We start from the raw sequence: 22,836 nt of genomic DNA, 5'->3' as shown, positions 1-22,836 counted from the left end.
GATAGCTTTGTGAATCGAACCCAAAGGGACATCAATTTGTTTGTCATGCATGTGATGCTCTCCTAATGGTACTTGGCGGAGACCACTGTCCCCACAGTCTGAAATAGAAAAGATCCACAATGCACCTCTTTCCCTGCATATGTGGGAATGGCTGATAGGTTGGGCCCGCAGTGGGCTTATGCCCTGCAAATGCTGGGACAGCAAGTGCTTGGACTGAGTCACTCTGCCAGTCACACTAACTCACTCTCAGAAACTCTCTCTCAGGTTCAGTCTCTCAGTCTGCGCCTCTCTGTAGTTTCAGTAACCATACATCAGTTTCAGTCTCTGTCACATTCACGCCTACCTCACCCCCTCTGTGGGAAGAGTAGGCACTGTGTAAACGACTTCTTGTGTTCCCTCCGAGTCACAAATGTTTTTTCTGGCAAACTCTATCCTTGTGATCCAGAGCAAAGATATGTGTCTTAAATCTCAGGATGTTATTTCCTGATGGACCCCAAAGTGAAGGGGATGTTTATTCATTTGATCCAATGACGTATGTACCAAGAAAAGCATGAGGAGTTTTCCAAAGTTCATGACATTACCGAATAGGGATGGTGAGGGGGTTAGAAGATTTTATTTTGGAAGCAACATTCCCGCTTGAGGTTGTTTCCGTTTCCTCTGCAACACCCGAGGTGATATGACAAATGAAATAAGAGAAAACCAAGGGCTTCCAGCTCTCTGAAACCTGGACTACAAATGTAGAACTTTATTTAAATATTGCAGAGAAATGAATGACTATACAAATAACTGGGCACCTCTTCATAATAACAGTTCGTTAATAAATGCATGAACAGTGTGCAGAGAATTGTAAAAAGTTAGACATCCAATAATATATCAAACACCTGTGAAAGGAACGCAATGATGGGTAATTGTGGAGGAAGTTGTGTATAATGTTTGCAAACAATGTAGAACACACTTGTAACAGTTTTAGAATTCCAGTAGAAACATCGTTTCATCACTCGATACTATGTCAATATATATGTATCAATTTCAAACATTTGTTTGGCTAAGAGCAATGTTACATATATTCTGAATTGGAAGGAGTTAGCTAACAGGCAACACGATTATGGGTACATTTTGTAATCCGGTTTTTACAGTTTTTAATCCCTTTTTTGACATCTGCATTTTATAATATTTACAACACAGATGCTCATACTGACAATATAAGTGCATTCATGTTATATATTTATAAACATTCATTTATTCATAGTTCTAAAACAAGAGAGAGCTTTAGCTATATGGATTCTTTGAAGGGCCCTGTTTTGTTATGAAGTATGAAGAGAACAATGTGAATGGTTTGATTTAATGTTCATTGAGTCTCCATCACAAAGAGAGAAGCCTGTGTCCAATGAGTAGCCATGTTAAGGTCAGGCACCGAGTCTACAATGCAGCAGTCATTTTAGAGTTAGTCTATGTGCCTGACCATACCATGACTTGGGCACTAGAAAGCATATGAATATGAGCTTTTTGTGTCTCCCAAACACGTTCAGAGTATGTCTGCTGCTTCTTGCAGCCCTCCTTACTGTGCCTGGAATGCATAATGGTAGCCATTTTATGCAACTCCTCCCATCAACAGACATTCTTCGTGTTGGTTGCTGGGTCTGGTGGCTCAGTGGACTAATGCGTCTACTGCAGGGGCCTGTGTTCGACCTCATGGTCACAGGTTCAAATCCCGGCGGGTCCACTCAGCCTTTCATCCATTTGGGGTCGATAAAATGAGTACCATTGAGTTGGGTAACAACAAACATCTGTTATTTCAGCGCCAAGAGGCCCGCAGTGGTGAACGTGCGCTTTACAAATACTCATGTTATGTTATGTTATGTTATAGCCATCTATTTGAGCTATTGTATTTGTGCATATATGCTCTGTATTCAATAGAGTTTCATTTGACTTATAAAACATTAGATTATACATTTAAATAGGTTTCCACTTTTTTTATTTTTGCAAAACTATATATCGAGTTACCCACTCAGCATAATTTGCACTCACCAAGAACCTAATATGCATATCACAGAACAGTAAACCAATTCAACAAAATAACTTAGAAACATACCGTACATGCACGGATTTTAACTACTTTCAACAAAAGCACATATAAATAAAAAAAAGTCTTCCAAAAGCAAAGCTTGGTAAGGAGCTATGTGAAATGAACAACAGCATAAACACCAAAATATTAGCTCCATAATCAATAAACCATAACCAATATTCACATATTTTTTTAATAGGTTAACCATAACAAGGTTCCCACAATTGTGAAAGCCATGATGCTGAAATTATGGAATGGACCTTTAAACTAACTCCAACTTTTTCCACTTAAAACTATCCTAACCTAACCCTAATGCATACCCTAACCCTCACCTATGCCTTCGCATTGCCTTTATCCTTAACCTAACACTAATTACATGCTGATCCCAACCCAGACTTTACCATTGCCCCCTTGCACTTCAACGCACTTCATCTCAACCAAACCTAACCCTAAATTGAATCTTATACCTTAACCTTATCTGATACCTAATATTAACACTTACCCTATCTCTTACTTTTCCCTAACTGTGGCCAACCATATCCCTAATCTTAACTCTTGTCCTACACATAATAGTAATGCTTACTCTTTCTCTTGCTGTAAGTCTGTTTGAAAAAAGTGAAAAGAGACATTGTCTCAATGTTCTTAATGTTTTCTTCATTATCATTTGTTCATTATGCACTTCTGTATTTTGTATTTGTGGTCATGGCACTGCAATTCTTTATTCTAGTTTCTTCATTTTCGATAGGTGACTTTGCAATCGCCTGCTAACCCTTGTCATCAGCTATCTTTGTCCTTTTTAGAGAGGCTGATTATTACAAGTCATTGCTGGTTCAGCATGTTGCCATCTGGTCACACTGTAAGATGTCTCACTGCTGCCTTTCTGGTTTGTTTTTAGCAAAACTTGGAGACACGCGGGAACTCGAAGAGTTCATTGCAGATCTGGACAAAGTACTAGAAGGTAAGGATTCCTCGTGTGTAAAGGGTGCAGACTCTTTTGTAATATATTATTACAGTCATGTGATAGCCTCTCCCTGTATTACAGGCTCTACAGATACATCTATTAAACAATCTTTCTTGTGTGGCCTAGCACCTGGTAGTATTTCTCAGGGCAATGCTGCAGCTGTTGGTTACCAGGACAGGGGCCACCCTGTTTCACTGGTCCTCACTGGTCTTCTGAGTGAATGTGAGAGTTTGTGTGCTGACCAATCAATGCCTCAGCCAGTTCTTGATAACTGGAGGTGTTATTAGTGGCACCAGTTATTTATATGATTAACAAAGCAGTATGCACCAACAAGCATTGCTCCTTGTCTATCGTTGGATCACTCAAACTGCATAACATAACATAACTTAACATGTGTACTTGTAAAGCGCACGTTCACCCCAACGGGACATCTTGGCGCTGAATAACAGATGTTTATTGTATGCATAATGCCATGTTTAATATAACCCAATGTATAACTTGCTGCCCCCTTGACATTAATGGGTGACTCCTTATGAGAAGCCTGGCAAGAAGACAAACACTTCAATGCACCGCTGGCTTTTTCAAACCCCAAAGTTACATCTTCCTTTCGTTATGTGTGTTTGAAATAAGTCCTTATACTCACACACGGTCCTATATTTAACCTGAGTCTACATCATATTCATGGTTGTCACATAAGTCCTGCAAAATGACCATTCTAATGTCTATGTGGATTTGTTGAACTGAAAACGCACAGGGCCCCTCAGTTATTTCATAGTGTCATTCCCAGTGTGCATTCAGTGTGAATGCATCCTAATATCCAAATTCTTCTTGGCTGAGCTGCTATGCGCCAAAGGTTTAAGGGCGTGTCACCTATATTTTAAGCCTTTGTATCCTGCATTTGATAAATTACACCGGGGGCCATATCATACATACAGCACGTTTTTATAAGGTGGACCCGGAGAAAACAAAGAAATTGGGCCGTATCAGGATGAAAGCGCTGCCCCCAGGGCAGCCGCGAACTCGCGCTGCCCCCAGGACAGCACATTCATGTGAAAAAAGGAGCTGCTGCTTTGAAGCCGCTTTGTGTTTCACAGTGAAGGCGGCCACCAGCCTGTACTTTTTAGGGGGTTGGAGATCCCCTTGCAAGTGGGTGCAGTGAGTGACTACACCCACCTGCAAGGGGAAGACTGGGGAGGGTCCATGGGACCCCTTCTGCCCCCTCCAGAGTACTGCCACCGGGGGCGTACTGACAGTGGGCCACCTTTTAGGTGGTGAACTCTCAGTGCGCCTCCTGACAGCTTCTATGCCTCTGGCAAAGCTATTCCCTCATTTGCATGGGGCCACGCCTCCATGCAAATGAGGGAACGTCCTCTGATAATAGCGCTGGCGCTTTATGTCCACCAGTGCTATCGGTATTACAGAAGGGGTTGCACAAGCAGCAGCATACTTGCAGCCTCAAACATCTGTCTGCCTTTTGTGGTTCGCATATCATCCATCCAGTTCATGGACTCATTCAGACACATTATAGCAGTAAAAACCATTTATTGAGTCTTTTGTGGAACTCATAGACATCCCCAGGCTATGCTAAATGTTCTCTGAACTCCATAGCTGAGCACTCTGGGCCGTATTACAGAACATGCCTCGGGGGCGCAATGGGATTACCGCCGGGGCACGTTGATATTACAGAAGGGGCTGCAGACGCTCGTGCAGCCCATACTGTAATACTGAAAGCGCAAACGCACATGTAGTGCCCGCTCTTTCAGGCATTCCCTCATTTGCATGGGGGCGTGGCTCCATGCAAATGAGGGAATCCCTCTGCCTCTGCGCCCACGCCATATTATAGTCGCAGTGCAGAGGCAAAGAAGCTGTCAGGAGGTGCACTAACAGTGCACCACCTAAAAGGTGCACTCCCTGATAGCTGCCTTCTTCAAGGGGTAAAGGGGTCCTATGGATCACCCAGACATGCCCTTGCAGGCCGGTGCAGTCACTCACTGCACCCGCCTGGAAGGGATCTCAAACCCCTCTTTAAAGTGCAGGCGGGTTGCCGCCTACACAGAGAAACTCGGAGCAGCTTTGAAATGGGAGAGGATGTGGCATAACAACTAGGGGTGGGCGGAATGTGCATAATCGCGCTATGCAAAGTTCCGAGAAGCAGTAAAAAATCCCCGGAAACATGCAGAAATTCCGCGAGCACGCAAATTTGCTTGTTCGTGATGATTTTTCCTGTTTGCGATCGCTGTTTGCGTGCTCGGGGAGAAACATCTCGCGAGCAAGCACTTTGAAAATGCAAATAAACAAAAAATTCCGCGAAGCCGCGTAATGGAGAATTTTGGGCAATTTTGCGTTCTCCGTGGAACGCGAAATTATGCAAATTACGTGAGCGGAACAGAATTTACCGCCCAGGCCTAATAAGAACCAGGGCTGCCAACTTTGGAGCTGGGGAACCAGGTTCCAGTCTCTGCATCGGCTCAATATCCTGTGATTCTGGGTAAATCACTTAATCTCCCCATGCCAACTAAAAATGAATGTGTCCTTGTGTAATGTAACTGGTGCTCTTGTAAAGTGCTCCAATACCCTTTGGGTTAGGTTGGCGCTATATAAAACTGCAACAAAAAAGCAGCTGCTTTGTATTTCTCTTGAATGCGCAGCCCTGCAGGCGTTGCGACTTCGAGGCTGCCCTGAAGGCAGTGTATTCTACATGATAAGGCACATTTTTTCTTGTTTGCACCTGCTTAAAGGTACGCCGTGGCGCAAACAGGAAAGGGGTGCCCTATCTATAATAGGGCCCCAGGCTGCATCCTGGTGGCAGAAGGATGATCATTCCCAGGCATGTCCTACTGTTAGGTGTAAGCAGAAGGAGCTGATGGACTGCGATAGAGTCACTCACATGCAGTCATTGCTCGAGATTTAAGTGCCTGGTGCACCTCCACCTGCCTTTCAGCGGTGGCAGACCCTCTAGAAATCTCAGGTCACTAAAGCATTGCTAACCACTAGAGCACACCTTCTCGCATCCCTGGTGTGGGCTGTTAGGTAAAGTGCAAATGCACGAGATGTTGCCCCAAAGCTTGTTTTCTTGCTTAAAGTGACATCGAACAGTGCACACCCTCTTGCAGCACAGCACTGCTCTGCCTCATGACACTCTGTCCTGTTTATTCAATGGCACTTTTCTCTTCTTTACTCTGCAGAGATGTGACGTCAGAAGTAACACCAGTCTCCAAGCTGCACACACGCCCTCTGATGAGTGGATGACATTCACTAACCCCAATACCCTGTGGAATTTATTGGTCACCTTCTCATCCACCAAAGGTCACCTGTTGGAGCCTGGTCCCACGGCTGCTGGAATTGCAGGATGGGGCTGCTGCAAGGAGCTGAGGTACCACCGAATGGCCCTGACCTGCATGTTTCAGAAGCTTCCACCCTACTTGATGCCCAGGAGCCCGGAGGGTTGTGGTACTTTAGTATGCCCTTAGAACCTTCAACTGGAAGGCACTCTACCATAACCTCAGTCCCTCTAAGTACATCAAGAGTTCTAAGTGCCTTCGCGCCAAGACAGAAATAAGAAAGTAACAGAGGATTTTCTGGAACCTGATTAAACATACTTCATAAAGCTGGGGTCACCAAAAGCAACCATTTGGGTGAACTATGCGTGCTCCAGAGGGATAGTCTTTCAAATGGCATCATACAGAGGGATCCTGCCCCCTGGCTATGCCAGCAGCCTTCATGCCATCAATGAGCCAAGGACATTTGTGGACTTGAGAACCAGAACTTTAATCCAAAAGGCAGCATCGAGTGCAACGAAATCCATGAAAGCCGCCATCTTGGACCTGTCTTCACCATCCTGTTTCGAAAAGTTTGCCTTCAAGCGTCTGTGCTTAAAAGCGTGGATTACCTCCCGTTGCAGGAAACTATCTATGCTCTCTGCTTCCACAGAGAGCTGTCCAGCCTCCCATACTAACCTGTGTAAATGCTGAATTCCTCCTGCAAGGATTGTTTGTTGAATTAGTGTGAAGAGGATCTAGCACCATGGAGACCTGTGGCAGCATGACGAATAACTTGATTATTTAATGCTTCTCTTGCTGCCCGGACTTGAGGTTTGGTAGCACTGAGAATAACAAGTGTTGCTTTTACCTAATGATTGATATTTATTTTACTGACCATAGAAGGATGAACATCTGTGTTGGCCCTGTCAGGATCTACATCTGAGCTCTGTAAGATGCATACTCACCAGGCTACTTTAGACTTAAGTAGCTCTTTCTTCCTGTTGTAGCGATATGTTGTTTGGCTTGACACTGTTGTACATCCTAATAACAAAAGTAAAAACATTAGATTTGATGTAACTCCATAAGAGTATAGTTCAGCATGAGGAAAAATAGAAGGCACCCCCCCACCCCAAAAAAACACACTAAAGAAACAATATTCTCACATATGCATCTAATTTGACTTCCTTCACTCTGACAGACAAACTTCCATGTTGGACTTTCTGCAGTGTCAACTGATATCAAAACTCTAAAGGAATTACAAGTGATACGGCGTCCTTTGACACAGCGGCTGGCGAGATGGCTCAGTGGGTCAGTGCACTTTTAGGTGGTTTGGGATGCAATTTCGATGGGTTGTCTTTGCTTTACATCCTTCAAAGTGTGGCCAACATTGATTTGGATCATTTAAATCTTTTTTGGACTACTGCAATTTCTGCATACAGATACAAGCAAATTATTGTGCATTTGTTAGAAATGGTCCAAGTAGTATCAGCAGTAAAAATTATTACAAGTCAGCCTGGCCCACCTGCCCTGTCCTACTCTAACCTAGTCACACCTGATCAAAGCATGTATCCCTGATTTTGGCTACGTTTGTTACAGAGCGATTGTTCACTTTGAGCTGGGGTTGAAGATGGTTAGAATTGGGATCATCAGGGACCATCATTAGGACCAAAGGGAGAAAGACTTTATTCATTACTATGGAAAAGGATGGACACTGATCACAGAAGATCAAGGAGGCAGAGAGGGAGAAAATGAGAGGGCGAGAGAGAGGGAGCTCAAGACAGAAGCGGCAAAAGGGAAACATCTCATAGAGTTGATCGAGGTCGGAGAATGGGAGACCAATCACAAACCGGTGTAGGGTAGTGGTTAATGTGAGAAGCCTCTAACAGAGCAGATTAGGAAAGCTAGTGTTGGGAAGACTCCATAAAGTAGATTGGAACATGAGGTGGTAATGCTTCAATATGGTTGGAACCACAAGGTCCTCCCATAGGGAGCCCTTACACTACAACTCTGAACTGGAAGGAAACTGAGGTCACCAAATAAGGTTGGAGCTATAGAGCGGAAGACCTAGGAAAGTCAAGGCATGAGTGCCAGGAAGTAAAAGTAAGGAACTGTACTCTGAAATCCGTGCTCCCTGGAGTAATGATATCCAAAAAGGAAAAGAGAGAGGCTGGTTACAGAGAAGAAGACAAGGAGGGGAGAGATCTTCTTACTGTAGATCAGGGCAGGAGGGTTAATTGAGGCTGTTTGCAGAAGATCAGGAACGGAGGAGGAAAAGAGGACCAGTGTCAAAGCCAAGTCAAGGAAGGGGACACGGACGTGGGTCACAGTGGATCAGAACAGAAGGTGAAGACGGAATCTGCTGACAGGGCCGATCAAGGAAGGAGGACAGGAGACCACAAATAGCATGTGAGGACAGGAAAGGTGGGTGTGGCCGCTCACAGCAGCTTGGGACAGAAAGGGAAGCAGAGGCTGTTGACCAAGCAGATCATGGCGCGAGACAGGGAAAAAGACTGGACAGAGAGAGCGCATCAAATGCAAAGAGAGTGAGCTAGGTCAAAAAGTCAGGACAGCACCACAATGTGGCTGGTCAAAACAGGGTCTCTTTTGAGCCAAAGCACACATTTAAGCTGTATTTTTTTGTATATGATGTATTATGACAATTATGTTAATTTTTATACAGATATCTATTTTATCTATTTTAATTCAATAAAGTGCAAAGTATCTTTGGAAAATTTGTAGTAATTAATGAGTATTATTTTACCCTTCATGAAAGAAGAAAATTAACACATTCTCTATTTTTTGCCCCCATTCCAAGGGCATACTCTTCCTTTTCTGTGCAGTAGACTTACTGTACTGGAAACAAAACTTACTCCCCGGAGTTTGATCTTATAGAAGTTGAAATCCTTGAAGTTCCTAATGAAAAGTGCAAGTCGCACTTAGCTCCCTAAAAGTTAAACTGTGCTACCCCTTGATATCCCTGATGATTTACAACTGAATACTGAGTGGTGCTTACAGTCATGTTTTAATTGAACTACTTTAGGCAGCAACAGCTGCTACAGAACAAAGGTGGTGAGGCAGAGGGGGAGAGAAAACAAGAAAAAATCACTTACCTGAAGGGCCGCCACCTCTCCTCCGCCCTCTTCTGTTCCTGTCGACTCCCAGCAGCACACAGGGTCCCCTTATCCAATCACGACTCTGCTGTCATGCTGTTAATAGTACGATGGATTGAACCTAGATCTATGACTGTGAATGAATATTTGATTTGTTAAAAATTCCGTCCATCCTCTGTTCTTATTGGTAATAGTATTACCAGCATGAAAGCAGCTTTGTGATTGGTCTGAGCAGGCTAGTTTGCCGCTCAGACAGTGCATGGGACTTTTCTCCACCTTGCTGTGCAACACAGCCGGGTGGAGAATGCTAAGTGTGCATGTCGGTTTGGCCTTCCTAAGATGGCTGGCCAAACCCTCATGCACACTTATGGTGCCGACCAGTCCTCCTCCCTGCTCCATGACGACAGCCGAGCCCCACCCTAAACTGGCTCAGTACTGAAAAATAAAATGATAAAAACATTGTGTTATTATCATTTTATTTTACCTTTGTACACTGCTCAGAGAGCAGAGCTGTGGGGCGATGCTCCTCCGCCTTTTCGGAGGAGCCGCTGCTGACTTTAACTAAGGGGTAGTAAAACAGGGAAATCCCTTCCCAAAAATGTTCTCACATTTTTAACAGAATATAGGGAGATATGAGATAACATGAGACATACAAGCACACACTTGCACATAAGCATAGCATAAGCATGCTGGCCAGGAAGTATCTTGCGTCAATAAACTTTACTGAAAAAACTACCAAAGTTAACTCTAACTACCTAAAAATATTATGTGCAATGCTTTCACCGCTCAGCAATAGGGTTAAAGTTGACGGATGTGTGTTGTGTCTCCCCGAGACAGCTTGTGACATGTGAAAGCGCGATTCAATAAATAATCTTAGGTAAGAGATTCTTTTAGAGTAAAGCGTTTTATTCCAGCTGAAAGGACATGTTAAGCTCGGCTCAGCTTCCGCATGTCTAGCAGTTCATCACTAAGCATGGGTGGATAAACCATCAAAAATCTCATGCAGCGCATACAGATGAAAAAAAAGCATTCATTAGTAATCGTTATGGACATGATAGCTCATCCTAGTAGAGTTGGTAAGACTCATGATAAAGGAACATCCCTGAAATGCAGGTTCGAGTTTGCGACAAGAACACTGTGCGGATCCTCCAAAATAAATGTAGTGGTGATCGTGATCGGATCAAGATCGAGATGGCTATGTTTCTTAAATGCAGCCTAGTTGTTCACACCAAGGCAAATAAAACATTGTTCCACTTAGAGATGAGGACTATTTGACCTCTTTCATGGATTGCTTTAGAGTAAAGTTGAATTTACCCTGTATGTAAGGCTCAAAGTTACTGGTGCTTTTAAGATCTATAACTAGTTTATTACATAAAATAAATTATATTTTATCATCTTTTCTAATATTCACAAGTTGTCTTCGTTCCTAGACGGTGACAGTAAAACATTTGAGAGTGTTGAATTTTACAATTGTTTTCTTTTACACGTTTTACTTACAATATCAATTACAATAGTCACTTAAAACCCAACATTTTCTCATCCATTAGGTATTTCACACAGAGGATATTTGCTGTTTCCTTTGCTACAGTAACTGTTAAATTAGATCTGAAATGGAATGTTGAACAGGTCATCTGTAGATTTGAGCTCAACACAACTTCTGCAGGGCATTAAGGATTTACATGAGGAAAAGCAACCGCTGTCTTTAACTTGAATGTTGGCAGTCACAATTCCCTTTGATAGACAGGTTCAACTGAGGAAAAGTTTGCTCTTAAGAGACAGCCTGTTAACAGACTTTATTTTTCAAAAACAACAGCAAAATGTGCTTCCAAATGAAAAGTTTATTTACAACAACTCTATAAATTGAACAGAAAACAGTTCTTCGAATGTACGTTTATGGCCAGAAAACCTCCAATAGCTGAAATCATGCAAACTTACTCATCAATTTACACTTTTGATGAGATCTCAAAACTTGTCAGAAAACTTGATTTTAAAAATCATTTTCTGATAAACACATCCAACCAAAATCTAGCAAATCCGTCCTAATATATGAAGAGATGTACCCAGACTCATACATTTTGAGCTCCCAGTACACATGGCTGTGGCCTATCCAGTACAGTTGGCGTAGCAGCAGGTTCCCAAAGAGCAAAACAATTACTCCGGACCAGTGGACTGTATGGACCAGGTGGGTCGCTGATGCTCTAGTCAACTTGATGCAGTACGGTTTAGGACTGGTGGGATGTGGACTGGAGTTCCAGAGTGAGGAGTCTTGTAAATGAAGAGGCGACCCCCTTAATTCTTTCAGTCTGGGGGTTGGCCTTTTGATTTTGGAAGCCCGACTATTAATTACTTGATGACTACATGCTATCCGAGCTGTCATACTTCAGTCCAGTCGATGTATTTTACCCACAATGTTATTCTAGTCCTTTTGATGTGTTTGTGGTTTACTAAGGCCACAACGCCCAGAATGCATTTGGTTGTTATCTGAATGCTCAGGTCTGGAACATGGCGTCATTGATGCCGCAGAGTCATATGATAAGCTCACCCTGAGGCGACTGGTTGATGAACCAAGTTCAGCGACTCTTGTGAGGTTCATATGCCCTGAGCCGTGGAAGGCTCTGCGGGTGGGGCTGCGTGTCTTTAGTTCTATGCCTGGTTCTCAGTCAGCTGGGTTTGTTCTTTGTAGCAGAGAGAATGATCTGGGCTCTTTAAGCAGAAGATTAGGAGGGAGTAGTGCTTAGTCTGATACCACAATTGCAGGTGGCGCCCACCTGTCTCATTTTTGGTGTGGGAACCTTTTTGTGCTCATCCTCCAGAGCAGGAGAGAGAGAAAAGCACAAAGGGAGGAAGAGAAAGATGGGCTGGGGCTGTGACTACATTCTTTTATTGCTTGCTAACCCAGAAAGCCTTCTTTCACGCTACTCCTAAATCCTGCATGGCAAATTGACCTTGACTTAGTCCCACTTGATTCCTCTCTTTTCTTCAGAGTGACCCTCTTCTTATCTTCCATTCTCTGTATAACTTCGATTTCTGAGAATAGCCTCCTCTCAGCCTCATGCCTGTCTGCCTCAATCCTTATTGAAAATTCTGCAATTGGCTGATACATCATTTCATAGATCACAACCTCCCCTCTTTAAATCCCTATCACGGTAACCTAACATTACCGATGTCCCCCAGCCTATCTCACCAACCATTCACCTGAAACCACTAACGGCTACACCTACCTCGTATGAATATATGGCAAAGTAACTGGAGTAAATGCATGCCATTTTTCTGAAGAGAATATGATCAATCACAATAACCACTAGACTAACCACCAACCTTGGCTTTCGGAGTAGTGTGCTGCTCGCCGAAATGCGCTTCAACGCCTCCTCAGGGGTAGTAAGCACTTTATGAATCCAACTATAATTACAATTACAATTGGTTTAACTCAAAACTAGACCTTGTTCTGCACCAGTGCAAATTCTACATCAGGCTACAGCTCCTGTCCTGTCAGATTAATGAACCTTTTTTCTTTGGTGCAGTGAACAATTTGTTGATTTATGATGCTCACTACACAAGCATTATTATGTACCAGATTGCTCTGACAGTGTGGTCCTCCAATAATTGTTCACGACTAAAGCCTGGAAAACGAATGGCTTACACAGATATATCGTGGTCTATTCACAGAGGCATTTTGGAGTGCATTAAGTAGTACTCCTGTTGTCCTCTCACAGTATTGAAAATGAGAGTAAAGTGAGAATATTCAGGGAATATTCATAAACAATTAGTACAAATAGAATTACTGTGCACTCCTTTCACTTTTACTAATAGGGAGTTTGACGTTTCAGGCTGATTACTCCTGTGTTGCTTCTTCATGCACTCGTAAATGTAAGACAAGGCTATGCCTGTTTTGTTCCTAAAAAATATCCCGGACTTTTTCAAGGTTGTGAAAATAAGTTAATGCCGAGTACTTGGGGGTGGTGAAATCAAGGTCTGCACTTTTTCTTAATCTGTCATTTTTTCTCTCCCTGTCTTTTTCTCTCTCTCTCCCACCGTTTCTTTCGTCTATTCCTTTTTTACCTCCCCCTCTATCCCTTTTACTCACCTCTTACCACTCTCATGCATTTTCCTTTCTTTTGTTTTATTTTCCTCACTCTCCATCTTTGGTTTCCTCTCCATCCCTCATTTGTTCTCTCGTCCTTATTCAGTTTCTCTTTGGGTTCCCTCTTATCTCTGCTCTCATTACTATCCTACTCTATTTCTCTCTGGTTCCTGCCTTTCCGCCTCTTGCGCTCTCACTGCAACCTCTGTCCAACTTCCCTCAAATTGATTTCCCCTCATCCACCCTCTTCTTTAGTAAACAATATGTTCTCGAAACCAATGTGGTTACAAGTAACTACAGCAACCGTTTCAGCAAACATAACAAACAGCACACCCTAAAAACCACAAATATTGCACTTTAAAATCACGTGCAACTGCTTTCTGTCTGATTTATAAATGCTGATAGAAGCTGCGACATCATTATAATTGAAGATTACAGTAATTTACCACTTCATTAACATGCCCTCTGCATGCCTCTCGCTTCTTGAGCCCTCATACCCCAAAAAGTCACATGAACTGGACCATCAGGGAAATATCTGTAATATCTGTGGAAAGCCTGTGTCAAGGCTTATATTCTAGCCGGTCTCACGTGTGTCATTCAGAAATCTCAAATTGTCCCATGCCAGATATTAGCATTTATTTTCATCCTACGTTTCAGCTGCATGTTCACATTTGTATTCATGTATTTATAATGAGAAATGCAAAACCCTCAGCACCAGAATGGAAAGGAAATATTCAGGCCTGACTTGAGGTCTTGTATCATGCTGGACCCTGATTGGTAGCAAGAAAAGTGAGTATGTAGTTCCTGAGGAAGGCGTTGAGCGGGGAAGGGAGGGGATATATCTCAGGTGCCAGGAGGTGGAGAGAACACAGCTGGGGGGGATTGCTCCTTTTAGGAGCAAGGGTCCTCACACACCCCGAAGGATGTCATGCTTCATCACCGGGCAGCTCCTCGTTGGGCCAGCGCTGCAATGCCCAACGGGCCCCGCAGGAGGGCTCTTTGCCGGAGGTCTTCTCTTTTTGCCAATGTGAAGTCTGAGGCGTGAGGGGGCAGGAAAAATAGTGTGAGTAGAAATGGGAGGGTGTGAGTGAGAATTAAAAATAGCTATAAGAAATCCACTGGGTTTCTATGCTATATTTAAAAACAAGGACTAGGAAGTCGTGGCTGGAGAGGGGAAGACATTTATAACCTCTCGAGCTCAAATATGTGCAGTGAATAGGGTCAACATGTTTCATGCCTGTTTAAAGTCCAAGGGATCTCGGCATTTCGTCAGGACTAAGGGATCTTCGTCTACTCTGACAGGCACGGATTGTATGTGTGATTGTGTGAGTGAAGTGCAGTATCCTGAGAACTGGACTCGTGATGTACCCCAGTGCAATTGAAAAACAAGTTACCTTCAGGATACGCCTGTAAGGGGGAGCTAATGGCCCCCTCGTGTCAATCCAGGCAATTTGCGCAATGGAGAGAGAGCTTCAGGGTGTACGACCTGCCCAAGCCCAATGAACACTGCCAGTGCTGTGCACATAGGCTTGCACAGGGCAGCCTTACTTGCATCTTTGGGCCTCTTCATTGTGCCCCAAGCTTTTGGCAAGTCAGTGGGTCATGATGCTGCTGCACACCCAACGTTAGAAGTCTGGTCTTCCCAACTAGGGCAGGGCTTTGAGGGGTCTGTGGGTGGTCTGCAAATTGTGCTGGGGAGTGAGCGATACATTACTGCACCCCTTTGGGTTCTGTTTGAGGTTCCAGATTACCTCCAGCATCTCTATTTGGATAGATCACTGAACTATGTTAAGCCCTGCCTTTATGTAGGCGCCATGGACAGCTAAGCCATCGTCAGAAGATGAACATGCACACAGAAAGGAGGATTGGCTGACACTCCTGCACTGGTCAATGGGGGTTAGAAGATCTGAGGTAACTTGAAAGATGCAGGAAGGGGGACGATTTTGCACTTTCATCATGGAACTCAAGTGTAGTGTTCAGTCTCCAGTTGACTGAAAAATGTAGGTAGCACAAGGGATTATCTGGACTAACCAGCAGAATGAGACTTTCCAGGGACCTAGTGGGATAGTTCAGGCATTTCAGGACAGGGTGACTGCTCCGCTTCAGATCTGACTACAGTAGATGTCCCCTCATCTCTGGAAAACTGGCTTTCAGGCAGACACCAGCTCTGGTTGCACAGTGGTAGTCTGAAAACTCCGAGCAGTAATCTCTCTTTGGTTAAAGGGAATTTAGAACTGGAACAACAGGTGGGTCAACAGCTCCCACTCTTACACAGGTACGGCAGAGAGGAGATGCAGAACTCCTCATAGGCCCATTCTTCGTGTTGCTCTGCATCTTATTTTTCTCTTGTTCCTGGTGAGCAAATCTCAGCTTCTCCCTCTTAAACTATCTTGCTTCTTCTCCTCCTCAGCCTAAGCTCTCTGAAGAGCCAATTTCAATTTCAGTGTCTTGGCTAGACTAAACCCTCCCAAGTCAAACACTCCTGGAGTGCTATTTACAGATATGCTTACACACATGCTTGGGATGTTAACTCAAAGATCCAAGTTACAATGTAGAAACTGAGCTTTGTAAAAGTGAGATGTTTGGCCACCACTCCTGTGACTCAGATAAAAAGACCTGGTCACACTAGGATAATTAAAACATAGTATGCTTTCACCACTACGCTACATACTTGAACCTATGACATGGACAGTAGTCCACTGCCACTATGGAGCGTGTGCGTCGTACGGCCCATTAGGTCAAACCCAGGACCATACTCATGTCAGGGACAGTCCTAGATGCCTCAGACACATTAGATTAGTATGATGCTGGGCCACAAATCTAGAAACCAGTATACCAGATACTTGCAGTCGGCCACTGAGGACAGGGGACCGACTGTACACCATGCAGGGGACATTACCATCACAACAAGCATCAAGCCGACTTGCAGGGGGCAAGATAGTATCAGAGTGAGGCCACCGTTTACCTCTCTCCTCTCCCGGCAGAAATCGCCATGGCTTACGGAGAGTGTCATGCACTGGAGCTTTGGCTGGTTTGCAGATCTCTTCGGGATTACTCCTGCTGAGCGGCAAGTCGAGCGCTGGGCGCGCTCTTGCTGCGGAAGAACTGGATTCAGCTGTGGTCGCTGAAATGCCCTCACACGGCTGCAGCTAACGGCATCGGCAGAGACTGTGCATGGCTGTGGCTACCCTGAACGTTTGAGGGCAGTGATTGTTCTCAGGAAAACGGACTGAACGGAGGGCCAGATAAGATGGCTACCCGTGGCAAAGGGAAATCTCGGACGGTGCCCCTTTTACCTCTATTTTATGACGCGAAGTCATGGACACAAAACAAGGTGGCAAAAGGCAAAAAAGCAGAAGCTCTTACCGGTATGGTGGATAAGCCGGTTGGGGAAAAAAATGATCCACATACAAAAACAGCTTAATGATGTATCCCACCATCTGGCGCATTACGGGGGTTGCAACCTTCAATTCTAAGCATTTTCTTACCCTAAGAGACTAAGGGAAAAAAAAGAAAAGGACGGTCAGGAAAATCTGAAAAAGGGCAGTAATGGTAAAGTGGACAATTCGGTTCTCACTGATACTGCTACATTTAGAGACCAAGGGGAGGAGCCTGAGGAACTTAAGAATATCTCTGCTAAAAGTGTGAGCCCCTGGACAGCTAGTAGTGACAATACTATCTTAGTGGCACCCCTACATACCAGTTTGGTGGTGGAAACAAGCAGTGACCCCTGCTTTCCCGATATGCTTTGGCAGACCAATCAATAAGAGGGTTGATTTAACACCGATTGTAGCAAGAGGGGGTGGATCCTGCACATCTAGGGGAGGTGAAATAAGAAGGAAAACCACTGAGGCAGGATGTTATTCCCCGGATTCTATGGAATTTTTTTCCCTTGACTGAAGACTCAGAGGTGCCTGATACAAGTCTATTTGTAATAATTAATGGTGGGGCTCGCCCCTCAAGATACAGCAGCTTGCAAGAGAAGGTTGTCATTCCCAAGAAGCACAGACGGACATCCGGGAGAAAAGTCTGCAAGAAGAGCCTGGGTGGTATGGAGACTTATGGAAATGAGACGGTGGAGGAACTGGGATGAGACTACTCAGCTACACAGTTGCTACCCCCAGAGACAGCAAAAGAAATGGAGAAGCTATCAACTGAGAACTCTGGGTGTCATGCAGCGTCATCAAACGATGGAAAATAGGCTGAACCTTTGCTAGCTTTAATTCTACAATCCCTACGATCATTTCAGGAGGATGTCAAATCGGATAATCGATAGGCTTTGTAAAAACTCCAAGAGTCCGTACGAAAGATAGGGAAAATTTGCACTGATGTTTTGGAGCGATTAAACCTGGTTGAAACACGAACAGAAGCACTTAAAAATGAAGTTGAAACACTCAAAGCTCAGACCACATTCAGGAGGGTACTCTAAAAGATGTTATGTGGAAACTTGAAGATTATGAAAACCGCCAGTGCCATAACAATTTAAGGCTGCTTGGGGTCCCTGACAGCTCTGAGGGTAATGACATAAGGAAATACGTAATCAATATGCTAAAGGGTTCTCTCCCCGAACTATCCTCTTGGGATTGGGACCATGCGGTCCAACTTGTCCATCGATTTCCTTTGTCACTGTCAAGGCTGGCATCCAGTGAGCCTGCACGACCTCGTCCTGTATTGGTTTATTTTGGTAATTCTTTGTTTCATCAGGCAGTTTATGATTTAGCAAGATCTAATGCCAATAGAAGCTTTGAGGGGTTTTCATTCTTCTCTAGACCAGATTTTGCACATGCCAGTGTGTAGAGGAGATGGAGGCTTAGACAGCTTATAACCCCTTTTCAGTCAGCAGGAGCAGTAGTATTTTATACAAAACCTAGCAGGGCTGAGAGTAGTTTATCATTGTACAAATTTCAGTTTCACATCTGAAATTCAAGCACAAAAGCTCCTGGATGATATTCTAGCAGGGGCCTTTGGGGTTAAAAAATACCTTTGAATTTGGATTGTCCTAGGTTGTAATTTTCCTTTCTGGGGAGATTGTATTTGTTACTGATTATGTGAGGTGGAAAAACAAAGGGGGGAGAGAGGTGGAGGGAGAGGAGGAGTGATTCAGACGCTATCATGCAGGCTCATGGTTAAACCTGTTTGCCGAAGTGGTGGGGGGGTAAGAGGGTGGAGGGAAGGGACCCCCTGACGGGCGACAAAGAGAAAGAGTTTAATTGTGTTTGTTTTCACTTTTCTTGATATGGGGTTTATTTTCATGGAATGGTTGTGTAGCTGGGTGGCTCCAGAGTCAGGTCTTATAAATAGGTATGGGTAGACTTAGAGTGGCCACTATTAGCATTTGTGGACACAACAATGTTAAGAAAAGGAAGAAGGTTGCGACTGGGCTACAAATGTTTGGAGCAAATATTATTTGTATGCAGAAAATGGACATTGAAGGGCCACAATTGCATTCATTAAAATTATTGGGGTATAGGTTAATTAGTGCAACAACGCAGGGGGGCAGGGTTAGGGGTGTAGCCATTCTGGACAAAGGAAGTGGGATTCAATTTACACAATCATGTTCGGACAAGTATGGCTGGTGGTTAATCACGGAGTGCCAAATAAGTTTGGGAGAGAAACTGACATTTTGTACACTATATGGCAGTATGTGGAGAAGTGTGGCTCACTGGTTAGAGCAGGCAGACCCTGAAGCAGAGGTCAGACCCGGGACCAGGGTTCGATTCCCGACGCGGCAGGGTGTTGAGCTCATATGTCCACGGACTCGATAATTCTCGCTTCGGTGCCTGACCATGGGTTCACACTCTGCAACTCTGGGCATTAAGCTTGCTTAATCTCCACAACGGCCCCCCGCGGCGGGATGCCTGGCTTTCACCTTGGGGATGCCCTGTAGGGGCTATCTCACAGGGAAGAACCAGGACGGGTTCCCAAGGCAAGCGCGGAGATACCCCTTCGGGGGTCGATTCTGGCGCTATATAAGAAATGTAATAATAATAATAATAATAACAGTGACGACCCGATACCATTTCTAGCGAACTTGCCCATTGGCCACTCCCACTTATTTTATGTCGGACTGTAATATTAATTTATCTTGTGATTGGTCCCTGGAGGATGGGTGGGGGTATAAGGGTCCGAAACCAAAGATGTTTGAAGCATTGAAGAATTTGTGTCAGGTTCATGGTCTGATTGACTGCTGGACTATGTTACAATCGAATGATTTAGGATTTACATATTTTTCCAATCCGCATATGACCCACACTAGACTTGATTACATGTGTGTGTCTAATACATTAATTTTGAAATGCCACATAGAGAAGCTACCACAAGTTTTATCTGACCATCACCCGCTTGTCCTTGACATAGAGGTGGATATATCTAACACTACATCAAGATTGTGGACCTTTGAGAGAACCTTGCTAGCAAATGAAGAATATTGTACACACATGAGGCAATGGATCCCTATCTTTTTGGGGGATAATTTGGGGAGTACATCAATTGAAATGGTATGGAATGGCCTTAAAGTGGGCATCCGGGGGGAAACACTGCGATATTCCCTGAATTATACCAAACATGATAAGCAAACAATGAAGCATTTACAGGTTGACCTAGTGGCGGCTGAAGAGGGTTAAGTAAGGGCTGTTCACGGGGAAGGGTTTCAGAGGTAGAGCAACAATGGGTGGCAATCGCTAAAACCGCTATTGTTGACATTGTTGTGGACAAGGTCATGAGCAAATTAACAACTCAAAAATAAGCTGCATATGAGCTCCTTGACCAGATCGGTCATCATCTGGCAGTATGGACTAGGCAACAAATAACATCTAACCTAATTCAAGAGATTAAAGATCTGTTTTTAACCCTATATGAGGTTAGTACTGGGATGCGCAGGCTCCCGTGCATGCACAGTTTCCCAGATGAAGCCGCGATGGGGCAAGGATGCGGCCGCAGTAAGGTAAGTTTCATTTAAGTTTAATTTGAGGCTTTTACATATAATTTAATAAGGCGGGCGGCCAACTTCTGTTCCGCCCCCAATGTGCGGAGATTTGCCGCAAATTTCTGCCTTGTTTGCGCAAGGGCGGAAGGGCAAATCTCTGCACATTCTGTGGGTGGAACAGAGATGTCCACCCACCCCTAGTTTGAGGCGACAATTACATGACTGCTATTATAAAAAAGTTTGCTTTAATACTCTTTTTAGTGTTTTACGGTGTGGAGTGCTGTACGTAGAGTTTTAGGAATTAGTAGACTATCTTTTTATGCACTCATATTTAATAATCAAAACCTACATGACATTTTCGGAGATTACTATATAGAGAAATGAACGAAGATGGGAATTGACCAGATTGGCTGCTTTTTCTTCCCCTCGGGGTTCCGCTCCTTTGATGAGATGAAAAAGGAAGGTAATCTTGATTGGAGGGAATTTTTTAAGTTTCTTCAAATTAAGGATTTTCTTCTATGGAAAAGAGGTGGCGGCTAAGTTTGCGAGAGTGGAAACCAAAGAGAGAATGATAAAAGATAAAGTAATTTCTATTGGGGAGAATTATGGTCATTTGAATTTAGCCATGCCTGATGATTTGGAGAAATGCTCAAAAAAATGGCAGATGAAAGTGGGCCTTCCTGATAATGCATTTATGTATGCATATGAGCTGTCTCAATCTATGTTAATGTCAGCTAGGTTACAAGCATAGTTTTATAAGACCTACTTCTTTTTAATCAATCAATTAATCAATCAATCAAGAAATTTGTATAGCGTGCTACTCACCCGGAGGGTCTCAAGGCGCTGGGGGGGGAGGGGTCCGCTACTGCTCGAACAGCCAAGTCTTGAGTTGCTTCCTGAAGTAGAGGTGGTCTTGGGTAAGACGTAGGTGGATGGGGAGGGAATTCCAAGTCTTGGCTGCCAGGTAGGAGAAGGATCTTCCTCCCATGGTGGCTCTCCAGATGCGTGGAACGGCGGCGAGGGCGTGGTTGGTCGAACGTAGTTGGCGGGTGGGAGTGTAGAAGGTCAGGCGGCTGTTGAGGTACATGGGGCCTAGGTCGTGGAGGGCTTTGTGTGCTTGGGTGAGGAGGCGGAACATGATTCTTTTGCTGACGGGGAGCCAGTGCAGGTCTTTCAGGTGTTCGGAGATGTGGCTGTGGCGGGGGATGTCCAGGATAAGTCGTGCGGAGGCATTCTGGATGCGTTGGAGTCTTTTCTGCAGTTTGGCTGTGGTTCCGGTGTAGAGGGTGTTTCCGTAGTCTAGTCGGCTGGTGACAAGTGCCTGGGTGACCGTCTTCCTGGTTTCGGTGGGGATCCATCGGAAGATCTTTCGGAGCATGGGTAGGATGTTGAAACATGAAGACGAGACGGCGCTGACTTGTCTGGTCATCGACAGGGAGGAGTCCAGGATGAAGCCCAGGTTGCGTGCATGGTCTGTTAGTTTGGGTGCGCTGCCTAAGGCCGGGGGCCACCAGGAGTCGTCCCAGGCAGATTGTGATGATCCAAGGAAGAGGACTTCCGTCTTGACTGAGTTCAGTTTCAAGCGGCTGTTCTTTATCCACTTGGCTTCTTCTTATATCCCTTCGTGTAGGTTTGTTCTGGCGGTGGCGGGGTCGTTGGTGAGGGAGAGGATCAGCTGGGTGTCGCACTGCGAACCGATCGCGAAGCAATCGTCGCTGCGAAACTCTATTGCAATCGTTTCTGCTTTCAAGGAGTCAAGGGAGACAGGAGACAAGTGATGTGCATGCGCGCGTAAACGGATCAGGTCATGTGCGCTTCCTGTCTCCCATGGCTCCTTAGAAGCACACACACATGCACGCACACACACACATACAGACTCCCCCCCGCCGCCGCGCATACACACACACATAGAGAACCCCCCCAACCCCTCCTCCGCGCATACACACACACGCGCACACACACACACACACATAGAGAACCCCCCCGCCGCCGCGCATACACACACGCACGCACACACACACACAAACACATACATACAGAACCCCCGGCCCCCCCGGCGCTTACACAAACGCAGTGATATCACTTTCTGTAATGCCACACCCATTCTTGGTGAGTCCCCTCCTCCCCCCCCCTCTTGTTTTAGGACATAAGCCCTGCAAAGACCAAACATCATACTCCGGATATTTTTTCAAAAGGACCGGCTTTTAAAATAAAGAGACTTGTCCATATTTATCCAGTCGGTAAGCTCGTCCTTTCGCAGTTGTGTTACTACTATTAATTTAGGATACTAAACCGAATAAAACACAGAGCATGACCAGCAACGACACATCCCACAAAAACACAACGAAGGCTCAGGCATTACTTCCACGTGCATAACATAGCCAATCAAGACCCAGGGGTGGAATTTATGCTGGCGCAAGAACACATCAAGTAA

At 44.6% G+C, this 22,836-nt stretch overlaps 1 protein-coding gene across 1 annotated transcript in view; it reads left to right on the top strand.

The window, feature by feature from the left end:
- LOC147689141 (regulator of cell cycle RGCC-like) overlaps window positions 1-9,018 on the top strand; it is a 59,553-nt gene extending 50,535 nt beyond the window's left edge. The window contains exons 4-5 of the mRNA XM_086942035.1: window positions 2,961-3,023; window positions 6,212-9,018. Of these exons, the coding sequence (XP_086798161.1) occupies window positions 2,961-3,023; window positions 6,212-6,219 (71 nt within the window). The 3' untranslated portion in view covers window positions 6,220-9,018. The remainder of the gene's footprint in view (window positions 1-2,960; window positions 3,024-6,211) is intronic.
- The last annotated feature ends 13,818 nt before the right edge of the window (window positions 9,019-22,836 follow it).

Source organism: Lissotriton vulgaris, chromosome 10 (assembly GCF_964263255.1).
Source record: "Lissotriton vulgaris chromosome 10, aLisVul1.2, whole genome shotgun sequence".
Classification (NCBI taxonomy): Eukaryota; Metazoa; Chordata; class Amphibia; order Caudata; family Salamandridae; genus Lissotriton; species Lissotriton vulgaris.
This window is presented reverse-complemented; position numbering and strand designations above follow the sequence as displayed.